The sequence below is a fragment of the Orcinus orca genome, chromosome 14, assembly GCF_937001465.1.
Source record: "Orcinus orca chromosome 14, mOrcOrc1.1, whole genome shotgun sequence".
Classification (NCBI taxonomy): domain Eukaryota; kingdom Metazoa; phylum Chordata; class Mammalia; order Artiodactyla; family Delphinidae; genus Orcinus; species Orcinus orca.
In genome coordinates this window covers 36,843,861-36,867,041 of record NC_064572.1, presented here as the reverse complement: position 1 = coordinate 36,867,041, position 23,181 = coordinate 36,843,861, and the positions used below count along the sequence as shown (strand labels likewise).

Genomic DNA, 23,181 nt, shown 5'->3' with positions numbered 1-23,181 from the left:
TCTGGAAACCACCTTTTTGTTCTCTGTATCTATAATTCTGCTTCTATTTTGCTGTATTTGTTCATTTGTTTTGTTTTTTAGATTCCACATACATGTGAAATCATACAGTATTTGTCTTTCTCTGTCCGACTCTTTTCACTAAGCATAATACCCTCTAGGTGGATCCATGTTGTCACAAATGGCAAGATTTCATTATTTTTATGGCTAAGTAATATTCCACTGTGTGTGTGTGTGTGTGTGTATACACACACATACATATATATCATATCTTCTTTATCCATTCATCTATTAATGGACACTTAGGTTGCTTCTGTATCTTGGCTACTGTAAATAATGCTATAATAAACACAGGGGGGCATGTATCCATTCTAATTAATGTTTTTGTTTTCTTCAGATAACTACCCAGGAGTGGAATTACTGGATCATATGGCAATTCTATTTTTAATCTTTTGAGGAATCTCTATATGGTTTTCCATAGTGGCTACAGATTCAATGCAACCCTTATTAAAATATCAAGAGCATTTTTCACAGAACTAGAACAAATAATTCTAAAATTCGTATGGAAACACAAAGACCCAGAATAGCCAAAACAATCTTGAGAAAGGAGAACAAAACTGGAGATATTATGTGCCCTGATTTCAAACTATACTACAAAGCTACAGTAATCAAAACAGCATGGTACTGGGACAAAAACAAACACACAGATCAAGGGAACTGAATAGAGAGCCCAGAAATGAATCTACACAATCTGTCGAAGGAGGCAAGAATATACAATGGAGAAAAGACAGCCTCTTTAAAAAACGGTGTTGGGAAAATGGGACAGCTACATTCAAAAGAATCAAACTAGACTACTCTCTCACACCATGCACAAAAGTAAATTCAATACGGATCACAGACTTAAATGTAAGACTTGATTCTAGAAGAAAACATAGGCAATAAGCTATGTGACATCAATGTTAGTAAATTTTTTTTGGATATGTCTCAGGCAAAAGAAACAAAAATAAACAAATGGGACTATATCAAACTAAAAAGCTTTTGCACAGTGAAGGAAACTATGAACAAAATGAAAAAGCCACCTACGAATTGGGAGTAGATATTTGTAAATGTTAATATCCAAAATATATGAAGAACTCATACAACTCAATAGCAAAAAACCAAACAAGCTGATTTTAAAATGTGCAGATCTGGATAGACATTTTTCCAAAGAAGACATAGAGATGGTCAACAGACACATGAAAAGATGCTTAACATCATTAATCATCAGTGAAATGCAAATCAAACCACAATGAGATATCATCTCCCACTGTCAGAATGGCTATTGTCAAAAAGGGAACAGGGGCTTCCCTGGTGGCGCAGTGGTTGAGAGTCTGCCTGCTAATGCAGGGGACACGGGTTCGAGCTGGGAGGATCCCACATGCTGCGGAGCAGCTGGGCCCGTGAGCCCCAACTACTGAGCCTGCGCGTCTGGAGCCTGCGCTCCGCAACAAGAGAGGCCGCGAAAGTGAGAGGCCTGCGCACTGCGATGAAGAGTGGCCCCCGCTTGCCACAACTAGAGAAAGCCCTCGCACAGAAATTAAGATCCAACACAGCCAAAAATAAATTAAAAAAAAAAAAAAGGAACAAATAACAAGCATTGGCAAGGATGTGGAGAAAAGGGAAATTCATTTATTATAACATTTCCTTAGTATACCATATGTCATCTGTGTGTTTCATTTCCTTAGTACACCATATGTCATCTGTGTGTTTCATTGTCTAAGTGAAACTGTAAAGTCAAAGGGTATACACATATAAAATTGTTGTAGACATTGGCAAATGGCCCTCCACAAAGGCTGTACAAATTTATATTCCCAACAACAGTCAATGAGGCTTACATCATGGAAAGGTAGAGCCATCAGAAGAAACAAATTTGAGGAGATAGGTCATTTTAGGCCCACTGGAGCCTGAAAAGATGATCCCCAGCCCAGAGGACTGGGAGAAGGGCTGCCTCCACCAGGCTGAGGATGGGTATAATAGTGACCGCCCCACAAGATACTCATTAGTTACAAAAGGGAAAGCAGTAATTTTGCGATGGAAAAACCTGGCAGACATCACCTTTACCACATCGTCTTTTCAAAGTTAACATCACCAATAATGAGACAGAGCAGTATCATAAGTGTCTTCTGATGTGGTGCACTGGAAGAACACAGCATCACTCATACGAGGTTCTCAACAAAAATGCAGAAACTCAAACTCTTCATGAAAAAAGTTCAAGTTGAGGGACATTCTACAAAATAATTGGACAATATTCTTCAGAAGTGTCAAGGTTATGAAAGACAAAACTCACTAGCCTGGACTCTTAAAACTGTCCAATTATGAGAGACAAAAAAAGACAGGAGCTGTTCTAGATTAAAGGAGCCTAAAGAGACATGACAATTGAATCAATGCGGGATCCTGGATTGCATCCTGGGCCAGAAAAAGAACAGTAGTGAGACAACTGGCAACATATGAATAAAGTCTGTAGCTTCTTTAATAGCATTGTATTAATGTTAATTTCCTGACTTTGATAATTCTACTGCAGTTCTTAAGATGTTAATATGTGGGGAAGCTGGTGAAAAATATTCAGTAACTCGCTGTATTATTTTTGTAAATCTAAACTTATTTCAAAACAAAAAGTTTTTTTAAAAAAAGAAGAGGGTTGGCATGATTGAGTCATCCTTCAGCCAAAACCCTGCCAGCACTTCTGCCTACAGCACAAAGGCTGACTCTCCCGAGAGTGGCATTCGAGGCTCTCAATAATCTGGCCAAACATCCCCCCAGATTTATGGCTCCCCACTCTCCTGTAAACCACTCACACCCCACTAACCTCCATGGCACACAGTACCTCTTGCTTAGAAAAACCCTACTCATGTTCAAAGGCCCCCTTCGTAGGGCCTTAACTCTGCACTTACTTCAGGAAGCAGAGTCAGCAGCGGCTCTTACTTGGTCAGCAGTTGACTTTCCTGACTCCCTGTGTAATAGGGAACAACAAATCTGATTCCATATTGGATCTGTTTCTTTTTTTTTAACCTTTGTATTCTGCCGTTTTTGCTACAAGTTAATCACTAAAGGGATGTGGGCTATACCTTAAAGTATACATAATAGCCCATCTCTGAAAACCCTGCCTCCCATGCCTGAGGGTTAAGCTAAAACACTTTTCTTTAAGCTCACTGGAAATATCCTGACCAAGCCCACCTGTGAATGGCTTCAGGAATGAAGAAATTAACACACCCCCTCCGAAGTCTGGCCAGAACCAGGAAATATATCTCCTTTTTTTACTTTACATCCTCACCTCCCCCTCTTTGTTCCATAAAAGAAACTAGCATCCAAACCTGGGCAAGATGGTTCTCTGGGAAACTAGTCCATGCGGTCTGCTGGCTTTCTGAATAAAGTCACTATTCCTTGCCCCCAACAACTCCTCTCTCGAATTTATTGGGCTGTCCTGTTGCAAGCAGTGTGAGCTTGTACTTGGTAACACCTGGAAACCCTTAACTCCACCTGAGGGCCTCTGCAGGCCTGCGCATTGCTCACACCCTTTCTACCCTCAAGGAACTGCCAACCTGCAGATAAATAACGTGACGAAACAACAGTGACCAGCTGAGGAGAGCTCCTCAGAGGCAGGCAAGGAAAATCACGTTTTCTGCCATGAGGTAGGAGTTACTGTTACCCCCTCTGCAACAATGACCTGGCTGGGGAAACAACATAGACAGGCCTGAAAGAGTTAAGCAATCTTGATTACTCTTTAGCTGTTACTACTAACAAACACTTGTAGCTAGACTCTTCCTTCACAATCCTGATTGCTCTCTGACTCCATGTGAATCGCCCTTTGTACCTGGCATTTCTTCTCCCCCTACCCTCCGTTGTAGCACTCTTCATTTCAGAAAGAAGGTCATGGTGATAACTTCAGGGACACCAGACCACCTGACGCCAGCTTTGGCCATGAATTTGCAGAAGAAAAGAAATGCAAGACCTTAATTACTTTGAGCCTTATCCCCTACCCCAGACCAGGAGCCCCGGGCTATAGAACCTTTCCCTATTCCCCAGGGAAGGGGGCACAGTTCTTGAGGCGCTAGCCTACTACATTTCCCTTTTGCCTGGCCAAAGAATAAAGCTACTCTTTTCTACTGCCTCCAAACTGTCTCAGTATTTCTATTCGGCTTTGGTGGACAGGGAACCAAGATCCTGGCATCAACCACATTTAAAGGACCAGCTCGCCCTCCCTCAGGGGGTGAGCAAGGACACCCGTTACTTGTCACTCCCTCCTGCTGCAGCACAAGTCCCAGTAAAGCCTTGCCTGAATTTCTTGTCTGCACTCATCAACTTCTATTGATTAAAGAGTCCAGGAACCCAGGCCAGTACACAGGGAGTGTTCTCGGTTTATATTTTACCCCAACTCCGGTCTCAAGGAGCAAAATGAGATCATCTCCCTAGAGAACATTGCAGACAAGGTTCTCACAGAACTAGGGGAAATGCCAACTGACGACCTACCCTCCCAAGCCCACAAGGATCCCGGAGTCATAAATGAACACATTCTTGGGAAATGTCTATGGCTTTAACAATGAACTGAACTGACACTGAGCAATGTGAATCTATGCAAAAATATCTCAAAACTGAGCAGGTGGACCCTGTTAGGCTGTTTTCCTCCACCTTTAATGTGGATTCATCACACTTCAAAATACACTGGGTGGGAAACTGCTCTTGCCAACCTCTGGGATAACCACAGAACCCTCCTCATATAGTACCAGCCGAGATTAACTGAGAAACAAGCAGGTGGTGCTTGGAACAGCACCTGACGCAAAGTCGGAATCAATGAATGTCAGCGTCAATGCATGTTGGCCTTTGTGACTATAATTATTGATATTATAGTTGTTAACGTTAGGCCTCTACCCCCATCCCCACTTCACTCCTCCCTGTACCCAGCAGATTTCCCTATCTTCCTACATCTTCCCCTACCTGGGAGAATTTGGGACTGCTTGCCAGAAAGGGGGTAGATTTAAAAAAAAAAAACAAAAACCTTCTTAAATCTCATCTCGTTAGGTCCCCCACACCTTCCATCCCCTGCAGAGGCATCTCCAGCCACACTCCACTGGTTCACTCTCTCTGCCTGTAACTTGTGTGGCCCTGAGCTAGCAGCCCTGCTCCATCTGTGCTGAAAGGGGGTGGCCTGGCCCACGTGGAGCTGAAGGCTTCCTGGAATTGGTCTTATCTGAACCAAGACAAGAAGACAAGGAGGCTTTGTATGGCTCCAACCCTCCCAGCCACTGAGGCCCTTTCAGTGGGTGGTCCCTCTCTCCCGCCTCCAGCCCCAGAGGGATGGCCAGCCCCTACTTCCTGTTTGCCTTGGCCCCTTGCCTTTGGGTGCAGACTAGGAGAACAAACCCTGCCAGATGCCCTCTGCCCCCATTTTCCCCACAACACGGCCAGGCTGGGAGGCCGCGCACATCCTGCAGCGTTGCCTATGGGGGCACTGGCACCCTGGGAGCAAATCCCCACATTTCTATGTGACCTTAGGCCACCACCTAACTTCCCCAAGCCTCAAACTGTGTGTGTTCACCGTGGATATTGGTGCCACCTGCCAGGGTGACAGAAGCGTTAGAGGAAAGGAAAGCTTGCACATTACGGCACTTCAGCTATGCAGGCAGTTAGGGGTCGTCTCCCCCTAACTGCTTAAGGACTTGCCGCTCTGAGCCCCCAAATACCCGATTTGTCCTCTTCCACCTCCACCTCTACCTCCCTCCAGATTTCCTCACTACCTAGTTACTCACCTGGGGCCTGATAATGCTTAAGGGAGTGAGTTTTAGGGCTTCCCTGGTGGCGCAGTGGTTGAGAGTCCACCTGCCGTTGTAGGGGACACGGGTTCGTGTCCCGGTCCGGGAAGATCCCACATGCCGCGGAGCGGCTGGGCCCGTGAGCCATGGCCGCTGAGCCTGCGCATCCGGAGCCTGTGCTCTGCAACGGGAGAGGCCACAACAGGGAGAGGCCTGTGTACCGCAAAAAAAAAAAAAAGAGAGAGTGAGTTTTAGAATCAGATCCACCTGCCTTCCAACCTGGGATCTGTAGCCCTCTGACCTAATCAAACATATCTTATCTGAAAAGGAGATAAAGACACCTTCCTTTTAGGTTTCTTGGGGCAAGGATTAAATGAAATAACATATGGACAGCCTGAGCACAACCTGTTTCAAAGAAGTTTAGCAAATATCAGAGTAATAATAAATAATGATACTTAATTGTCATCAGTCCCAGCTGGCCACCGTCTTGCTTTGAGGCCCAGCATATGGTTGGCATATTTCCCTAATTTCCCCAATTTTAACTTCATTGGTCATTTCTAGAGAACATTGGAAGGAGGACATTAGCAAACTGGGTCCTTATCATCCTGCCCAGAAGTTTTCCTTCATATGTTTGGGCTGGCTTCTGTTGGTATCAGGAAATAAATGGATCGCCAAACACTTATCTTAAATCCAGCCCATTTATTAAGTAATTCAAGTAGTTCTTTTAGCTCTACTGGATTTTTTGAGAAAGCAATTGAATCTTCTACTAATATCAGTATTTTGTCTCCTTTACGATAACTCTTCTTTTCACTAGTACTTTATTGCATCATTCAGACCACAGATAATTAATAGTGGTGATGGGTGGTGTCTTTACCTCATTCCTGGCTTCCTAAAGGATGCCACTCTCCTTTCTCCTGCAGGTATGTGCAAACCAGTTGTGTAAGGTAAAAGTAGTTATCTTATGAAGAAAATGTGCTTTTATTTTCTTTATTTCTACCTCTTAGAGTTTGTTGTTGTTTTTAAGTCTGGGATGGCTATTTAATTTCATAAAATAATAGTTTCAGTATTTATTGAAATGATAAGCTTATTTTAGTTTTGTTTCTCTGACCTTATAACAGACATGATGGCGAGAGATTTTTTTGGACCTCCACTTGGGAATGAATAGCTAAACCAACAACTTGTTTTATGTTCAAATTAGTGGCTAAAGGATGGACTGTGCAATAGAGAGCAGGCTATTTAGATGTCCATGTGGGAAAATATTTAAGCTTGAATCATTCCTTGGAACCACATAAAAATTCTAGAAGTATTAGAGGTTACACCTTTAAAAAAACTTCAGGCTATTTGAAGAAAATGTTGGAAAATACTTTTATATTTGAGGAATCAAATATAATTTGATTATATTTGAATATAATTTGATTATATCCCTGATGTGAGGAATCATAAGCAAGTTGTAAAATCTAGAAGCCATAAAAGAAAATATTGAGAAATTTGGCTACCTAAATAAATATCTAAAACTTCTGTATGATGAAAGATATCACAAAGAAAGTTAAAGACAATAGAAGAATGGAAGAAAACATTGCCAACATATCTATCAGGCATTACTGGATTAATAATCAGAATATGTAAAGAAAAGAGGGAAAAACAGAAAAAAGTATTTGACTAGGCAAATAAAGCTCATCTTCACTCAATAAATAGCATGTAAATAGAAGCAAAAAGGTAACTTTTTTTTCATCATCAAACTGTCAAAATATCAAAAGATAAATATTCAGTGTTGGAGAAAGTACAGGGCTGCCAGATCTACTTCAGCTCTTCCCACTCCAGATGTATTTTATGTAAATGGTACCCCCTACAGCACAACTGCAACATAAACTACAATGTGACTGGGTGCACCTTGGAGCCTTGCTCTCAGTGCCCCGCCCCTCCTTTGGGCTTAGTAAGAGCCTTTGGCATATCTAGCAAAATGTAAAAGGCCCTCTGAATCACTGATTCCTCTTCCAGGAATAAGGCCTTTCAGAAATACAGAATTATGTAATATATACATAAAGATATATGCAAAAGGATGTTCACTGAAGCATGCTTTATATTGGAAAAAAACACAAGGAAACAAACTCCATGTCCATCAACAGGAGATCATCTGGACAAATAATAGCGCCTTCAATCATGAGATATTTTGCCTGTCTCGGATTTAGGTGTACTAACATAGAATGATCTTTAAGATTTGGTGTTATGACTGAGATGAACACGAAGGTGAAAGCAAATCCCCAAAATATATTATTCAATCCTATGTTTATATATTTGTGTCTGAATTTATATTAGATCGATAGGAAATGCACAGACAAGGAACTGGAAGAGTCCACCAAGCTGAGGGAACTTGACTGGAATTGAGACAGGCTGGGACCTGGGACCTGGGACCCTTTGCTGCAGTGCTTGCACCTGGACGAATGTCTCCTCCAGCAACATAATACAAAGAAACTATACAGGACTAAAAATAACTACGTGTGTGGGCAGTTGGGGCAAATTAGGAACAACAAGATACAAAAGGACCAAAACCCAACGGCCACTTCTGAGGAACCGGGAGCAAAAGCAGGGTACTGTGCATGCGCCCTGCACGCAGCACTACCAAGGGGGTGGGCAGACCACCTGACCACCCCTCCAGCAAGACCCCTGGACCCACTCCTACCCTCACCCCACATAAGGAACCAGCTCAGCCTCCCCTCCCCCCCCAGGGAGTAAGCAAGGGAAACTGTTACTTGTTTTCACTCCCTTGTGCTGCAGCACCAGTCCCAGTAAAGCCTTGCCTGAATTTCTTGTCCGGTTTCTTATCAATTTCTGTTGATTAAGAAGGCCAAGAAGCCTGGTCTGTAACAGAATCGCCCGGTAGGGGGCGTTTGTGACAGGGAGGGGTTTCACCCTGCATGCTTTATTACTTTGCGCCTCTACCACAATAAGAAAATATTGTATATATGTTGTTTTTATTGCAAATTCAAAATATTAGGCAGCCCACTTATTCTGAGCTTCAAACCTGTGGGTTTGACTGTTCTTTGACAACTTCCCACCGAGGTAAACTACCAAGAAAGTCCTATTACCAAGTGTGAAACCTTCTTGGCATTTCTGAAATAAATCCTTCTTTTGAGCCAGTTCATGTGGGCATCCCAATTCCCAAGAGAGCTTTTTAAAAATTTAGATCCAAGTCTCTGTCCAAGATCTGCTGACTCAAAACCTGAATTTCTGTTCCTGAGGCTATTATCTGGAGGAAGAAGTGAGAAGGAAGGATTATTGCTTAGTGTGGTGGCTATATTTGTACAATTGCACAGCCACAGTCTGTAATAGAGAAGGCAGAGGTGCAGCCTTGATCTGCAAGAGCTCCAGTTAACCCTAAAGGGGCCCCTTGATGGATAAAAACATACTCCTGGGCTTGGCGATGAAGGGGCTCCACTGGCAGCCAGGACGTGCACTCAAGGCTCTGCAGTGCAGATGTTAGGGCTGTGGCTTTTGCTTTCCCAAATCTTAACTTTTTTTTTTTCACTTGTTGAGTGGGTGTGTCCCATAGGTGAAGGTTCAACTACTGTTTTTTAAGCTGGAGGGAGGTGGTGATGATTTGAAGTTAACTGAAAAACCCACCCAGCTCTTACTCTGGGTTTGCTTAGAATGGAGAAAGAACCCGGCTCTCACTAATACGTTGTATCAATATATTATTATCTACCAATAACAGAACTGGATTCAAATCCTGACTCCACATTACACCAAGTGTGTGACTATTGGCAAGGCTCTTAACATCTCTGAGCCTCAATTTCTTGGTCTGCAGAATGGACGTAATGATGCACTCCTGATGGGGGTGCAGTGAAGATCAGAGAGATGGTGTATGTAGAATAAATCAAACAAAGCTTAGTTACTGTTCATTCATACTGGGGTGGTCACTAGACCACGAACTCCTCAAGTGCAGACATGTGAATATGAGAATTATTTCGTTTTCTCCCCCCTCCAAAGTTTACCTAACACTAACTTGTACAGACCTTAAGTATGTGCTGAACACTCTCTCCGATGTCATGAGAGTTGCTTACTCGTTCCTGGTGGGCAGAGAAAAGCTTCCACACCCCGTGCAGTCAGGAATTCAGATCCCGTGCCACAGGTGTGGGTGGCACTTCTCTCCAAACTGCAGTCCGCCCGTCTGTGAAATGGGCTCATAACGGAGCACTGGACCCCTGGCTGCATCGCCCACTCTTCTGCGCTCGGGCCCGGGGGAGGCGCGGGGGCTCAGAGCGCGGCCCCTTCCAGGGGAGGCGCCCAGCCTGGCGCGTCGCCCCTCCGCCCGCGGGGTCTCTGGAGGGGGCGGGCTCGCTCGAGCCAGAAAGCCCGGAGCCGCCCAGGAATCTTGGCGGGGACTGCGAGCATTTCCTCCCGGGCGGGCCGGCGCGATCCCGGGGAGGGCGGGGAGGGCGGCAGCGGGCAGACGCGGCGCTGCGCTCCGCCAGCCGGCAGCATGCGGCCCCTGCTCTGCGCACTGGCCGGGCTTGCCCTGCTCCGCGCCTCGGGTGCCTTCACCGGTGAGTGGGGCCCGGACGCAGGGCGAGGGTCGGGGAGGCCGCGGACCGCGAGGAAGGAGCAGGAGAGAGGGAGGGAAGAGGGAGGGAGATGGGAACGAAGCCAGATGGAGAGGGATGGAGAGAGGGAGATGCAGGGAGGGAGAGAGATAGATAGATGGTGAGAGAAATTGCAGAGAAAGATGGAGACAAAAAAAGGCAGAGAGATAAAGGCAGAGGAACAGAGAGAATTACAAAGGAGAGAGGGAAGAATACAGAGAGCAAGGGAGAGGCTGGGACAGAAAGAAACTTTGGAGGTAGACAGATGGGTCTGAACTATGAATGAGGAGGATAGAGAGAAAAAGGAGTTTGAGAGGCAAACGGAACAAGAAGGAAGGAAATAGAGGAACTAAAATGGCAAGAGAAAGGGGGTGGGGGAGAGAGAAAGGGTGAGAGGATACTGAGGAAGAGAGGCCGCTTTGAGAGAGACAAAAAAGGAGAGAGGGAGTGGAGAAACCCATTGCCCCAGGTCGACAGGAAAGAGAGGAGGAGACCAGGATCACAAGGTGGAAGGTCAAGTCTGCAGGGTGGGGCAGCCCCAGCTCCCCACCCTCCAGACCAGCCCTGCCCAGAGGGCCTGCAGAGGCGCCCAGGCCTGGCCCAGCACAGCCGGTCAGGGCCCAGGCAGGAGGCCCCTGGAGGCCACGGCTTTACCTGCCAGGTAGTCTGAGGGGCTTCTGCAGCCTGTGGAGGAGGCCAGTTGTCAGCCTTTTGGAGAGCTTCCCTGAGGGCCTGAGCTGCCTTGGGTGGGTGGGAGGAGGCTGCGGGAGGGAGAGGCCCTCCACTGGCTGGGCTCCTTGCCGTGCCCTGTCCCTTCTAGCCTTCCCTGACAGCAGTCTTAGTGCTGTCCCTTCACCAGTGAGGCTCGGACAAGGTGGCTGCAGAGGGACTGACTGTATGCACAGGCGTTCCTTCCACCACCCCAAGACTGCACTTTATACAGCACTTTACAACCACGTTCCCATTTACCCAAGGTCTCTTGCTGGCCTCAACCAGAGGCAGCTGATGCCCATCCCAGTTGAACGGGCGAGGGGAAGGCTCAGTCTCTCCAGGCATCCAGGGACCCTACCCCTTCAGCCAGGCCCTTGTCCACACTTAAGGCTGCTCCCCCATCAACCTGGAGCCAGTGGCTGTGAGTCACCCTGCCCTGTGTTAAGATGGAAGCTCCCCTGACCCCTGGCCCAGCCCCTTTCAGGCACAGGGAACTGTAGGAGTGGGCATCCAGGGAAAGGGTTGAGGCCAGTCTTGATCCTGGGCAGCCCCTGGCTGAGTGAACTTGGGTGAGTCATGTCACCTCTCTGAAGCTATTTCCTCTTCTGTAATGTGAGGAGAATGGTACCCACCAGCAGAGCTGGATGAAAGGGAAGTACCCAGCACGGAACACCTGTCAACACACATTGTCTCCTTCCCTCGTCCCCTCGGACAGCTCCGCTGAGCTCTCTGAGGCCCAGTTCTCCACTGAGGTTGGCTAAGGAGGACCAACAACCCTTTCCTCACAGGCTGTGTGAGGAGTGGCTGGGACCATGCAGCACAGAGCCAGGCCCAGGTGCTGTCCTTTTTCTCTGCCTCCCCGCCCTGCCCCATCTTGCCTGGAGTCCCCACCTCCAGGAGCTGAGGGGACAAAGCCGAGTCTGTGCTCCCCCAGAGGGAGGAGCTGGCCGCCCACAGTGGCAGACTTTTTGTGGCCCCTTTAGCTATGACTGGTATATACATTTTAGCTTAAAGCCATTTTTAAACATTATTTTCCTCCTGATCATCCTCATTCCTCCAGATTAAGAAAAAAAAAAGAGGAGAGTATAAACATATTAATGTAATTTCACACTGAGTTCACACATTTTTGTGTATAACCTTTCAGACTTCAGACAATATACCATGGTTTTTCTTAACTGTTGATTATCAAATCTGTTGGATATAAACACAGAATAGAGACCTAGAGATTGTCATACTGAGTGAAGTAAGTCAGAGAAAGACAAATATGATATTGCTTATATGCGGAATCTAAAAAAAATGATAAAAATGAACTTTACAAAACAAACAGACTCACAGACTTAGAGAACGACGAACTTATGGTTGGGAGGTGGGGGAGGGATACTTAGGGAGTTTGGGAGTGACATGTATGTACTGCTGTATTTAAAATGGATACCCAACAAGGACCTATTGTACAGTACAGGGAACGGTGCTCAATATTATTTAACAACCTAAATGGGAAAATAATTTGAAAAAGAATAATAATAATAAAAAGAATAGTATAGTGAACCACCATGTGCCCATCACTCTGTTTCAACAAGAATGGATTCCTGACAGATCTGGATTCATCTATCATCCCCACCTTCTCTCCCCTCTCTCAGATTATTTTAAAGGAAATTCCAGGCATTATATATTTTTATCTGTAAGTATTGCCTTATGTATTTCTAAAAGATAAATAATCTTTTAATAACAATACCATTATCACTCCCTAAAAATGGACAATAATTCCGTAATGTCATCAAATATCCAATCAGCATTCAACTGTCCCTGATTGTGTGATGTTTTTATATTTGGTTTGTTTGATCCAAATAAGGTACACACATTGCTTTTGGTTGATATATCTGTTAAGTTTCTTTTAGTGAGTTTTAAGTTTCTTTAGTAAGTTCTTTTTCCCCTCTTTTTTCTTAAAATTTATTTGAAGAAACTGGGTTGTTAGTCTTATAAAGTTTTTCCCATTTAAATTTTAGCTGATTGCATCCCCCAGGTGTCATTTAAATTGTTCTCTCCCCTATATTGTCTATAAACTGGTAGTTAGATCTAGACGCTTCAGCTAATTCCAATTAGATATTTTTTTTTGCAAGAATACTTTAAGATGGTTCATTGCTTTAATTTTCATTTCTTTGATTACTACCAAGGTTGGATTTTTCTTCAAAGGCATATTGGTCATTTCTGCTAATTCTTGTGAACTGTCTTAGACTTTTCCATCGTGGTAGTGGGATTTTTTCATATCAATCTATAAAAGTTCTTTATGTGTTGAGTGAAGCAGACTGTCTTATGCTACTTGTAGAGAATTTTTTTTTTTTAAGTTAAGGCTTCAGTTAATCTCCTTTCCTATTTTGCTATCAGAGGGATATCAAGTCCTAGAGCCTAGTCCTATTAGCCATTCTCACCCATGCCTTGGGGCCCACGGGGGGAAGCTCTCACTGTCCACCACCGTTCCAGGTCTCTGTGGACATCTGTCTTCCATTGGGCTTCTGCTTTTTGCTTTGGGTGGAAGAGGAAGACGCTGAAGGGCTGTGGTGAGGATCACTGCATTTCTTCTTACAAAAATGGATGTTGTGGGGAGGGAACCTCTCAAAGACAATCTGGTTCAACGTACACAGTTGGGCTCTTGTTGGGCCTCAAGACAGGTACAAAGATATCATGTGTATAGGTCCCCTTTGCCCCATTCCTGTCCAGCCCCTCATTTTACAAAGGAGGAAGCTGAGACCCCCCAAGATAGGAGGCCCTTAACTCATCACAGAACTGCCAGAACATAGTATAGAGAGTGTCTTGCAGGTAGGATTCAAATCCTGTCCCCACTACCTACTAGCAGTGTAGTCCTGGGCATGTTACTCAACCTCTTTGGTTTTCTAATCTATAAAAAACTGATAAGTAAGAGTACTGAGGTCACAGATAGAATTAAATGAGTTAATGCATGTAAGCACTCAACAAAAAGCTTGGCCCATAATAACTGATCACAAATTGACAGTAGCTTCAAATATAGAGTGTGGTTGTGCCCATTCTAAAGGTGAAGAAACTAAGGATCCAGCAAGTGGGATTGGCTTGTAGCAGAGCCCAGAGAGCCCGGTCAGCCCTGAGCCCTCTGTTTGCTTGTCGGAGAAGCCCCTCCCAAGCATCCCTTGGACTCCTGCACAGGTATAGTCCTAGAGCAGGTGCCTCCCCGTCTTGAGGAGACCTGGTCAGAGTGATCTAGTGAAAAGCACTGGCTCCAGGTGGAGAGGCGGGGCTGCAGGGGCTTTCACTGACCTGCTTAGTCTCCAGTCCACCTGGTGAATGACCTACATTTCATTTGCACATCATCTGGCAGTTCCAAGGCAACTTCAAATGCAGGATCCCCTTGGATCAACACAGCAGTCCCACCACGTAGACAGAGCAGGGCAGATCCCTCACAGACGAAGCTGAGTCAGAGGCAAAGAACACAGTTCAGTGGAGGTGGGACCGTGCCTCTGACTCCCAGACTTGTGAGTCCCAGACAGTGTGTGGAGAGAGGTTTATCCTGGATGGCTTCCTAGACCTCAGATGGTGGGGGTTTAGGAATGTTCTAGTACTTTATAACCCAGTGGATTATAAATCACCATATTCCAAGGTAGAAGGAATCTGGTTTCCTGGATGGCCTTGGAGAGCGGAGCTGCCTGCCAGCCCTGACCATCAGCCAGTCCACCTCTGAACTGATATGTGAGAAAGAAATAAACACACGTGTGATTGAGGGGGACTCTTTGTTGCAGCAGCTCAGCTTGTATCCTCACTTACCCAGACGCCGACTGTATTGGACTGACATTGGTAAGCTCTCAGAGCGATCGACAAGGCTCAAATCCACATCTGGAAAATGACCAGAGAACAAGGGAGACAGAACGTATCACTCCCAAAACAAAACAAAAATGTTCCTTAGCATCTGAGCTCCCTCTTAGGGGCCTCAAGTGTCCCTCTCCTGTTTCAGCCAGAGCACATCCATAGACTAGAGTTCTTCATATAGTTGTTTGAAAATAGTGTTCTTCTGATTTAAAAAAAACAAAAAACAAAAAAATACTGATGGTTTGGAATGAAGCACAAATTTTAATACAAATATCAAATGTGGTCAAATTTATTAGACTATTATATTGACTGTGGTCAAATAGAATTAACCCCCAAGTGCCAAGTGTGGCTGGTCAAAGCAGCACCTTTCAGGGTCAGAAATCCTTTGAGTTGTGTGCACCTTCTTAGTGTTCGGATCCAGAAACAAAAGGTCTCCTATGCCTGTCAGTGGGAGGGGTGGGGGGGAGGCCCAGTGGCCGTGTCCCTTTAACTGGTGCCTGCACTGGGCCTCCCGTCTCCACTGGCAGCCTGCTCTCACCATGTTCCACCCACGCCCGCCATCCGGGGTGCGCATAGGCCCTGAGCGGAAGCCAGGCCAGAGAAAACAACCCTGCATCCAAGAAGGTCCATTTCCCAACTGGCCAGGTCAGGGAGGGCGGGAGCGAAGGAGGGAAGGGAGCACCGGGAACCACAGCCTTGGCCGCGCATGGTCAGTCGTGATAATCCTTCAGCTTCCCCCACTCTTCCTCTGGTCTAAGCTTCCCCAAAGCCCCGTGAAACTGGCGTTATCGTGAGCCCCTTTCTACTGGTGAGGAAGCGTGAAGCAAAGGGAGCCCTTGCCCAGTTCTTGCCTTGCGGGAGCTTCTGGGCCAAGAAGCAACTTGTCCTTGACTCATCCTGGTTCGGTCTTTGTAGCTAATTTCTGAGGCCTGAAAGACAGAGGCAAACCTTGGATGAGCTGCGTCTGGCAGTGCCTCCGCCCCCATCCCCAAACCCGTGTTGCAGAGGAGGCAGCAGAGGCTCGGGGAGAAGAAAGTTCCCACGGCCCCGCACCAATTCATGGCTGGGAACGGAGGTCTGCAGTGTGTTTTCTGCCATCATGCGCTGAGGTCAATGCCATGAGCACCCACGTCGGGGAGGGAGCCGCAGCACAGGGTGGCCTGGCTCTGCCCCAGCTCTCTCTCAGCAGAGCTCCTCCGGAGGCCTGGATGAGCTCACGGACGGTTGTGCAGTGCAGCCCAGGGCGCAGCTGCGTCCAGATGTGATGCATTAGTGCTGTGTGATTTGGAGAGCAACCTCAGCCCAACCTCTTCCCTGGAGGGGTTTGGGAGCCAAGTGAGCCCTCATCGCTGACACGTAGAGAACAGGATGTTTTAGGCTGAGGGAGGGAGCAGATTCATGGCAGAGCCCCACTTGGCCGGCAGGGTCATGTTGCTTCCTCTTGGCCTAAGCTGGGAGGAGGGGGAAGAGTACTTTAGGGTCTGGGAGGGGGCAGGTGGGACTCGGGAACGTCTTGGCCTAAGGCCCCTGGGTGGAGCTTGCAGAGGGTGTGTGTGGGCCCGGACCTAGACCGAGACAGACCCCCTCTTCCCTGACAGCCCTCTATTTGGGTGAAAACAACTCTGCCTGCCCCCTCGAAATCTTTTCTCTCTAGCTGAGCACCCCAGTTTTTTCAGCTGGCACAAAGGAGTCAAAATCTGGAGTCCCTTCACGGTGGCCGCCTTTAGCCCTGCCTCTGCCTGTCGAAAGCCTTCTCACGATGAATAGCCCAGAATGGAGCCCAGCCCTCCAGGTGGGGTCTCTCAGACCACCCACCCCCCGACACCCATCCTGAACATTTTGTATCAATGCACGAAGCCCGTGGCTTCTGCTTTTTGCTAACAACCCCATCAGAGAACTGGCTTTTATTACGGAAAATTTCAAACCATATATACAAAAGTAGAGAGAATAGCAGAATTAACCCCATGTCCGCATCACCCAGTTTCAACAGTTACCAATCTTGGCCAATCTTGTTTGCTCAATACTCCCACCCATGCCTCCTCCCACTCCCAGGCCTGGGTTATTTTGAAGTAAAGCCAAGACATCATAGCATTTTACCTATAAATATGCTCAGCATAGATCTCTAAAAGGCTCCCTTAAAAAAAATAACCAAAGTTATAACATCCCCTCCCTCCCTAAAGTCAACAAGAAGACCATTGTTGTTGTTTTTTTAAATACTTATTTATTTTCTTTCTTTTTTTCTTTTGGCTGCATCAGGTCTTAGCTGCGGCACGCAGGATCTTCGTTGCGGTGCACAGGCTCTGTAGTTGTGGTGCGTGGGCTCTGTAGTTTTGCGGCACGCAGGCGCTCTAGTTGAGGCACACGAGCTCGGTAGTTGTGGCGTGCAGGCTTAGTTGCCCCACGGCACGTGGGATCTTAGTTCCCCGACCAGGGATTGAACCGGCATCCCCTGCATTGGAAGGTGGGTTCTTTACCACTGGCCCACCAGAGAAGTCCCAAGACCATTGTTTTTTTTAAAGTTATTTATTTTTGGCTGCGTTGGGTCTTCGTTGGTGCGTGCGGGCTTTCTGTAGTTGCGGCGAGCAGGGGCTACTCTTCCTTGTGGTGCATGGGCTTCTCATTGTGGTGGCTTCTCTTGTTGTGGAGTACAGGCTCTAGGCGTGCGGGCTTCAGTAGTTGTGGCACGTGGGCTCAGCAGTTGTGGCTCGCGGGCTCTAGAGCGCAGGCTCAGTAGTTGTGGCACATGGGCTTAGTTGCTCTGCGGCATGTGGGATCTTCCCGGACCAGGGCTCGAACCCATGTCCCCTCCATTGGCAAGTGGATTCTTAACCACTGTGCCACCAGGGAAATCCACCATTGTTTTTTGAACAGGTTTTTCTAAGTTCAATGGATGGACATAATGAAGGGGAGAACGTAAAAACCCAAACTGTTCTCCACAAAAGATGCTCAGAGTGGAAAGAAGTTTTGCCCCTGCCTTGGTTCTCGCCCCTGAGTGGAAGAGCTGAGATCCAGAGAGAGTTGAGACCAGGGACTCGCAGGGCATGGGGACTCTGACAGAGCTCCAAAAGGCCAGCTGGCTGAGGTGGGGCCAGGGGAAGGCCAGGGTGCCTGGGGTCCAGTCGTTTGCTGACTGTGTGATCTTAGACAAGTCACTCAGCCTTCAGAGTTATACATTGATCACCAGCAAAATAGCTCACTATCCTTACCCCAAGACCTGCCAACCTCGGGCAACCCAGCCAACATCGAAGTCTTACAAGAGTTTTGCATCTACAAAGATCAAGTCCAAAAACTCTTACCCCTGCTCTGCTTCAGATGCCCACAGCCTTGGTATTGTCACTGTGAAGCTGCTCTACCTCTAAAAGCTGAAACTGCAATATCCCTTATCACTTGTTCCTTCTGTTACTCCCATCATCTCACTGAGATCTGCAGTGCCCTCAGCCCTTCCATTTCTCCCAATTATTGGCCCTCTTATTGCCTTCTCCTTCGTTATTCAAGCTAGATGCCCGAGCTCGTCCCCTTAAGCCCTTGCTGGTCGAATCCTCAGTTCCTCTGCACTCTTGCTCTTCACCGCACTCATGCCACAGACTCCCAGGTTTCAGCTCATCAGCCATCTGTCTCTGCTGCTGACACCCACCTGCTGAGCTGCTGCGGGCGGGCTTCCTTGTGATGTCAGGTTGTTCTGCATCCTCCTCCTAACCGCCTTCCTCATTCTCCTCATCCCCTTTTGGAGCCCCCTCTTTATTCAAGCTTCTTACCCAGGGGCGGGCTGATACACTGGCTTTCGGAAAACAAAAAAAAGCATTTGTCAGTTTCCATGGTGGAAATACTTTCACCACGGCTCCCATTTTAGTGGCTGTGTCCAACAACCCACTCACAGAATTCCTGATAATACTTCACAACTCGCTTTCCTTTCCTAACCCTACACGAATTTTCAGCAGATGATTCCCCTCTTACTTTACCGAGTGAACGGAGGCCATCAGATGGGACTCCCTCAACTTCTTGGCCCTTTAAGTAGAACTTTTTTACCCATTTTTGCTGCGTTTCCTCTCTCTTCCTTCCACATTTGACCCCTACCCCCACCACCATTTCTGGATTCCGTGGCCTCACATCTCTTCGGGAAATGCATTCTTTCAGTTCTCCTGGCTTCCTCCTGTCCTCAGGCTATAAGCATGGTTGCGTTTCTTCAATGCTTAAAAACCTGGAAACAACAATAAACACTGCTTTAGATCACCTTGTGATCTGATCTCCCTTCCTTCATAGCCAGGCTTCATGGAAATGTTTTCCAGGATCTTAGTTTCCTCCTCCTGACTTTTCCTTCCCTTCTCATCCCACTGCGACTAGACTTTGCTCTGTCGGCACCTCTCCGCTAAAAGCGCTGGGACGGCATTCAGCATCCACTTTTCTGTTGCTCCGAGTCCTTATCTTGCTAGACCTCCATGCTGCTTTAGGCCATGCTGACTGCTTCATCCTTTTGAAAGCTCTTGGCTTCTCCTTGCTTCTGGGGCAGCATCCTCCTTTCTGTGTGTCCATGTTCTCCAAGGACTCGGCCAACTCAGACGCCCTGCAGGTTATCTCAGAGCCACCAATACTGCCACTTGAGCTCAAAGCCCGTGCTCTAAACTTCTGGTGTGAAGGTTGGTGGTGTAAGGAACGAAGGAGGAGCCAACGTTGGGGAGGAAAATGATGTTGAACAAACTGAACCTCAGATATTCCGCTTACTAGCTGTGTGACGTTAGACGTATCATTTCACCTTTCTGTGCATCAATTTCCTTATGTGTAAATTGGGGGTAATAATTGGTTGTAGAGGTTGACTGAGTTAACACATTTGTTTAGCACTCACTCGTGTCAGATATTACTAACTGGTCACCAATGTCAATTACTATTACTATGACTACAATATCTCCATGCATTTTCTTCCTCTCTTCCTACGGTTACTGCCTCCTTTCATCACTTCTTACGCTGATTACTGCAGTAACTTCCTGCCTTCAAAGACGAATCTCTCCAATCCATTCTCTGTATTTTAAAAATTCACATATGACTGCATGACTCTCCTGTTTAAATAAACCCCAAAACAAGCATTGTGATTGGTTTATTAGGGCCCGGCCTTGTTTCCACGATCCACCTCTCCAGTCTCAACTCCCACCCACCCTGTACTTTCCAGCCACTTCAGGCTTCCTGAGGGTTTGTGCATTGAGCCATGCTATTTCATTCCTATCTTTGCACATGCCGTTCCTTCTGGCTGAAACCTTTCCTCCCTTCCTTTTCTTACCCAGTTCAGGCAGCACCTCCTTAAGGAAGCCTACTTGGGTCTGTAGGAGACCATGGCCAAGTGAGTGAGTGGGGCAACCCTACACTCACACCCTGATCCACACTGAGCCTTCCTCTGCTTCTCTTTGGACTGTTTTTAGGACCCACCTCCCTTGAGCCCCATGTTTGCAGGAGTCTCTAATGTTACAGGGAAACCGAGGGCCCCACAGTGACAAGACTTGTTTTCCTACAGCTGCTGAACCCTTCATCCCCTCCCGAGGAGACCCAGCTCGGACTGCAGGGTGTGACAGACACATGGCTGTCCATGGCCGGTTAGACGTCATAGAGGAGGTAATGAGGGTGACCTGAGAGGGCATGCAGCTTCAGGACCACCTGCCAGGCTGGTGGCTTTGGAGGGTTCAGGCCAATCTTGCTTTGGAAAGTTGGGGAAATCTGGGCCAATCCTGTTCCCTGGCCACTATGTTAAACATCTCCTTGCCCTACCTGGGCTGTTAGGCTGTCCAGCCCCCAACAGACCCTGCCTCCCCAGGACCTTGCTTCCCACCAGCCAGAGATCTCCCCATAATCACCAGATGAGAAGGTGGAAATTCTATTGCAGTGTTTTGTTACACAGCCACGGTTTGTAACCTGGGGTCCATAAACTTGTGTGGGGAAAAAAAAATTGCACTTCATTTTCACAAACCTTTAGCTGAGATTTAGCATTCTCATTCACTATAAATACAGACAACAAACTGCAGGAGTATTAACAGTACTGTGACTTTGTCAGCAATAGAAATCACAGATAATTTCATCCTATTATAGTCATTGTGAATATCTCAATATATTGTTTACTATCAGTATGTCAAAATTTCAGTAGTAAAAAAAAAAAAGAAAAAAAAAAGAAAAAAAAATTTCAGTAGTGGTTAGACCTGGTGTTAAATAAGTTAATAAATAGATAAATGTTTATATCAAAATTTAATTTTTATAGTTTAATAGTATTTTACTGCAGTTTATACCCTTGGAAATCCTGTATGTTTTATTTTTCTCAATGAAAGCATTTTTCTGATGGCGGTCTGTAGGTTTCACCAGACTGCTAATGGGGCTCATTTGTGAAAAAAAGTTAAGAACCCTGAATAAAGAAAATTTCAAAATCCCAATACTGTCATTTGGCAGAATTGCCACCAGGGGGCGGGGTAACAAAAGGAATGTGAGCTCCCAGTGGTGACACCCTGAAATGGAAAAAAGAATCCCAGAGTCCCTCCAAGCCCCAAACCAATGACTGGGTAACACCCAAGTGCCAGAGGCAGGAGCGAGCAGCCTTAGAGAGTGAGCTCCTAGGAATTTGTTATCTGGGGAGCTGAGAGGCAGGCAAGGGCAGGGCCTCAACCAAGAGGACCCAGGTCGCCTGGCACCCAGTTCTCTCCCCACCGCACCCTACTGGACTTCCAGGTGCTCCTTAGGATGTGGCTGATTAAGTGGGACTTGTCACCACTCTTGGCCTCTACTCCTCCCCCAACTTCTCTCCTTGCTTTAGACGGTGGAGAAGACAGTGGAGCACCTGGAGGCAGAAGTGAAAGGCTTGCTGGCTCAGCTGGAGGAGCTGGCCTGGAATCTGCCCCCAGGCCCCTTCAGCCTGATCCCCGACCTCGCAGAGGAGACGGTGAGCAGCTCAGGTAGCAGAGATGACAGCCTCCAGGGCTGGGCAGCAGGGTGGGGACGGCTGCTCCACCCCCATGGTGTAGCCTGGACAAGCCAGGGAGGCTCCAGCTCCTCCTTGGGACAGAAGTGGGAGGCATCCTCCGGGCTCACCCCAAGTGTTCTCTGCCCCCACGCCCGGGGTTGCTGCAGCCCAGCATCGGGTAAGGGCACCTGGAAGAGTTCCACTCTCAGCACCACCCTGACTCAGAGCGGCTGCCTCCTTCCCTGGCCATTTACACACGTCACAGCTCCTACCCATCTCCCTTCTACTCCTCTGCCGCCACCAAACCCTATCAGGGAAGCCTGGCATCCCTCTCATTGGCAGTGGAGGGACTGCCACCTGCTCCCTCGAGCCCTGCGTCCTGGCACAGGAGTCCCCAGGGGACTGGGAGGGGAGGGCAGGCAGCCTTCAGCACCCTGTTTGCTCACTCCGAGGCCGCCCCCTTTCTTTCAGATCGCCTCTCAGCACCAGAGCAAGAGCCACCCAACAGCTGGCAGTGATACAACAGCTCTCCTCTGAGAACAGAGCCGTGCGCTCTGGCCTGCCGTCCTCAGCTTTGTGCAAAATAAAAGCTACTCCTTTGGTCCCCTCTGTGTCTGCTGACAGTGACCCCTGCAGCCACAGCCCCTTCTCCATCTGCTCCCATGCGCTGAGGCTCACACCCCCTGCAGGCTCAGACCTGTACTTCCGCCCTCCTTATTTATAGGGGTGGACAGGGCAGGAGTTAGTTCAAGAGGTGAGGCACCTGAGATGCAGAATCGTTAAGGCGGCACAGTGGAAGGGCCCTTTGAGTAAACTTGTTACTCAAAATGTGGCTGTAGGTGAACAACAGGGGTGTCACCTGGGAGCTTATCAAAAATGCAGAATTCGGGGCCCTGCCCAGACCTCCTGAATCAGAATCTACATTTTAATGAGATCCCCAGGGAATCTGTGTGCACATTAAAGTTTTAAAAAATGTTTCTGTTGAGATAAAATTCAAAATTTTAACCATTTAAAACAGTACAAATTCAGTGGGTTCATAATGTGTAGTCATCACCACCTTCTAATTCTCATCATCACCTTCTAATGCCAGAAATTTTCATCACCCCCAAAAGAAACCCTGTACCATTAAGCAGTCACTTCCCATTCCCCCTCCCATCCTCCCTTGGAAACCACTAATATTTCTTTCTCTGTGGACTTGCCTATGCTGGACATTTCATATAAATGGAATCTTACATTTTTGTGTATGATTGTGTCAGACACAAAGCCTTTTGTGTTTAACTGTTTTTCGCTTAGCATAATGTTTTCAAGGTTCGTCCATGTTGTAGCATGTATCAGTACCTCGTTCCTG

General features: G+C 47.1%; 1 protein-coding gene and 1 long non-coding RNA gene across 2 annotated transcripts; one reads left to right on the top strand and one right to left on the bottom strand.

Moving 5' to 3' along the window:
• Positions 1-10,177: 10,177 nt before the first annotated feature.
• On the top strand, positions 10,178-22,808 carry PLAC9 (placenta associated 9). Its single transcript, XM_033433987.2, has 4 exons — positions 10,178-10,327; positions 20,406-20,503; positions 21,687-21,812; positions 22,305-22,808. The coding sequence occupies exons 1-4, from the start codon at positions 10,264-10,266 to the stop codon at positions 22,368-22,370; spliced, it is 354 nt and encodes a 117-aa protein (XP_033289878.1). The 5' UTR covers positions 10,178-10,263; the 3' UTR covers positions 22,371-22,808.
• LOC117202540 (uncharacterized) lies at positions 15,147-16,300 on the bottom strand. Its single transcript, XR_007471237.1, has 2 exons — positions 15,959-16,300; positions 15,147-15,834 (listed from the first exon to the last, which is right to left on the bottom strand). It is a non-coding gene; the product is annotated as an uncharacterized LOC117202540 (long non-coding RNA).
• Positions 22,809-23,181: the final 373 nt, after the last annotated feature.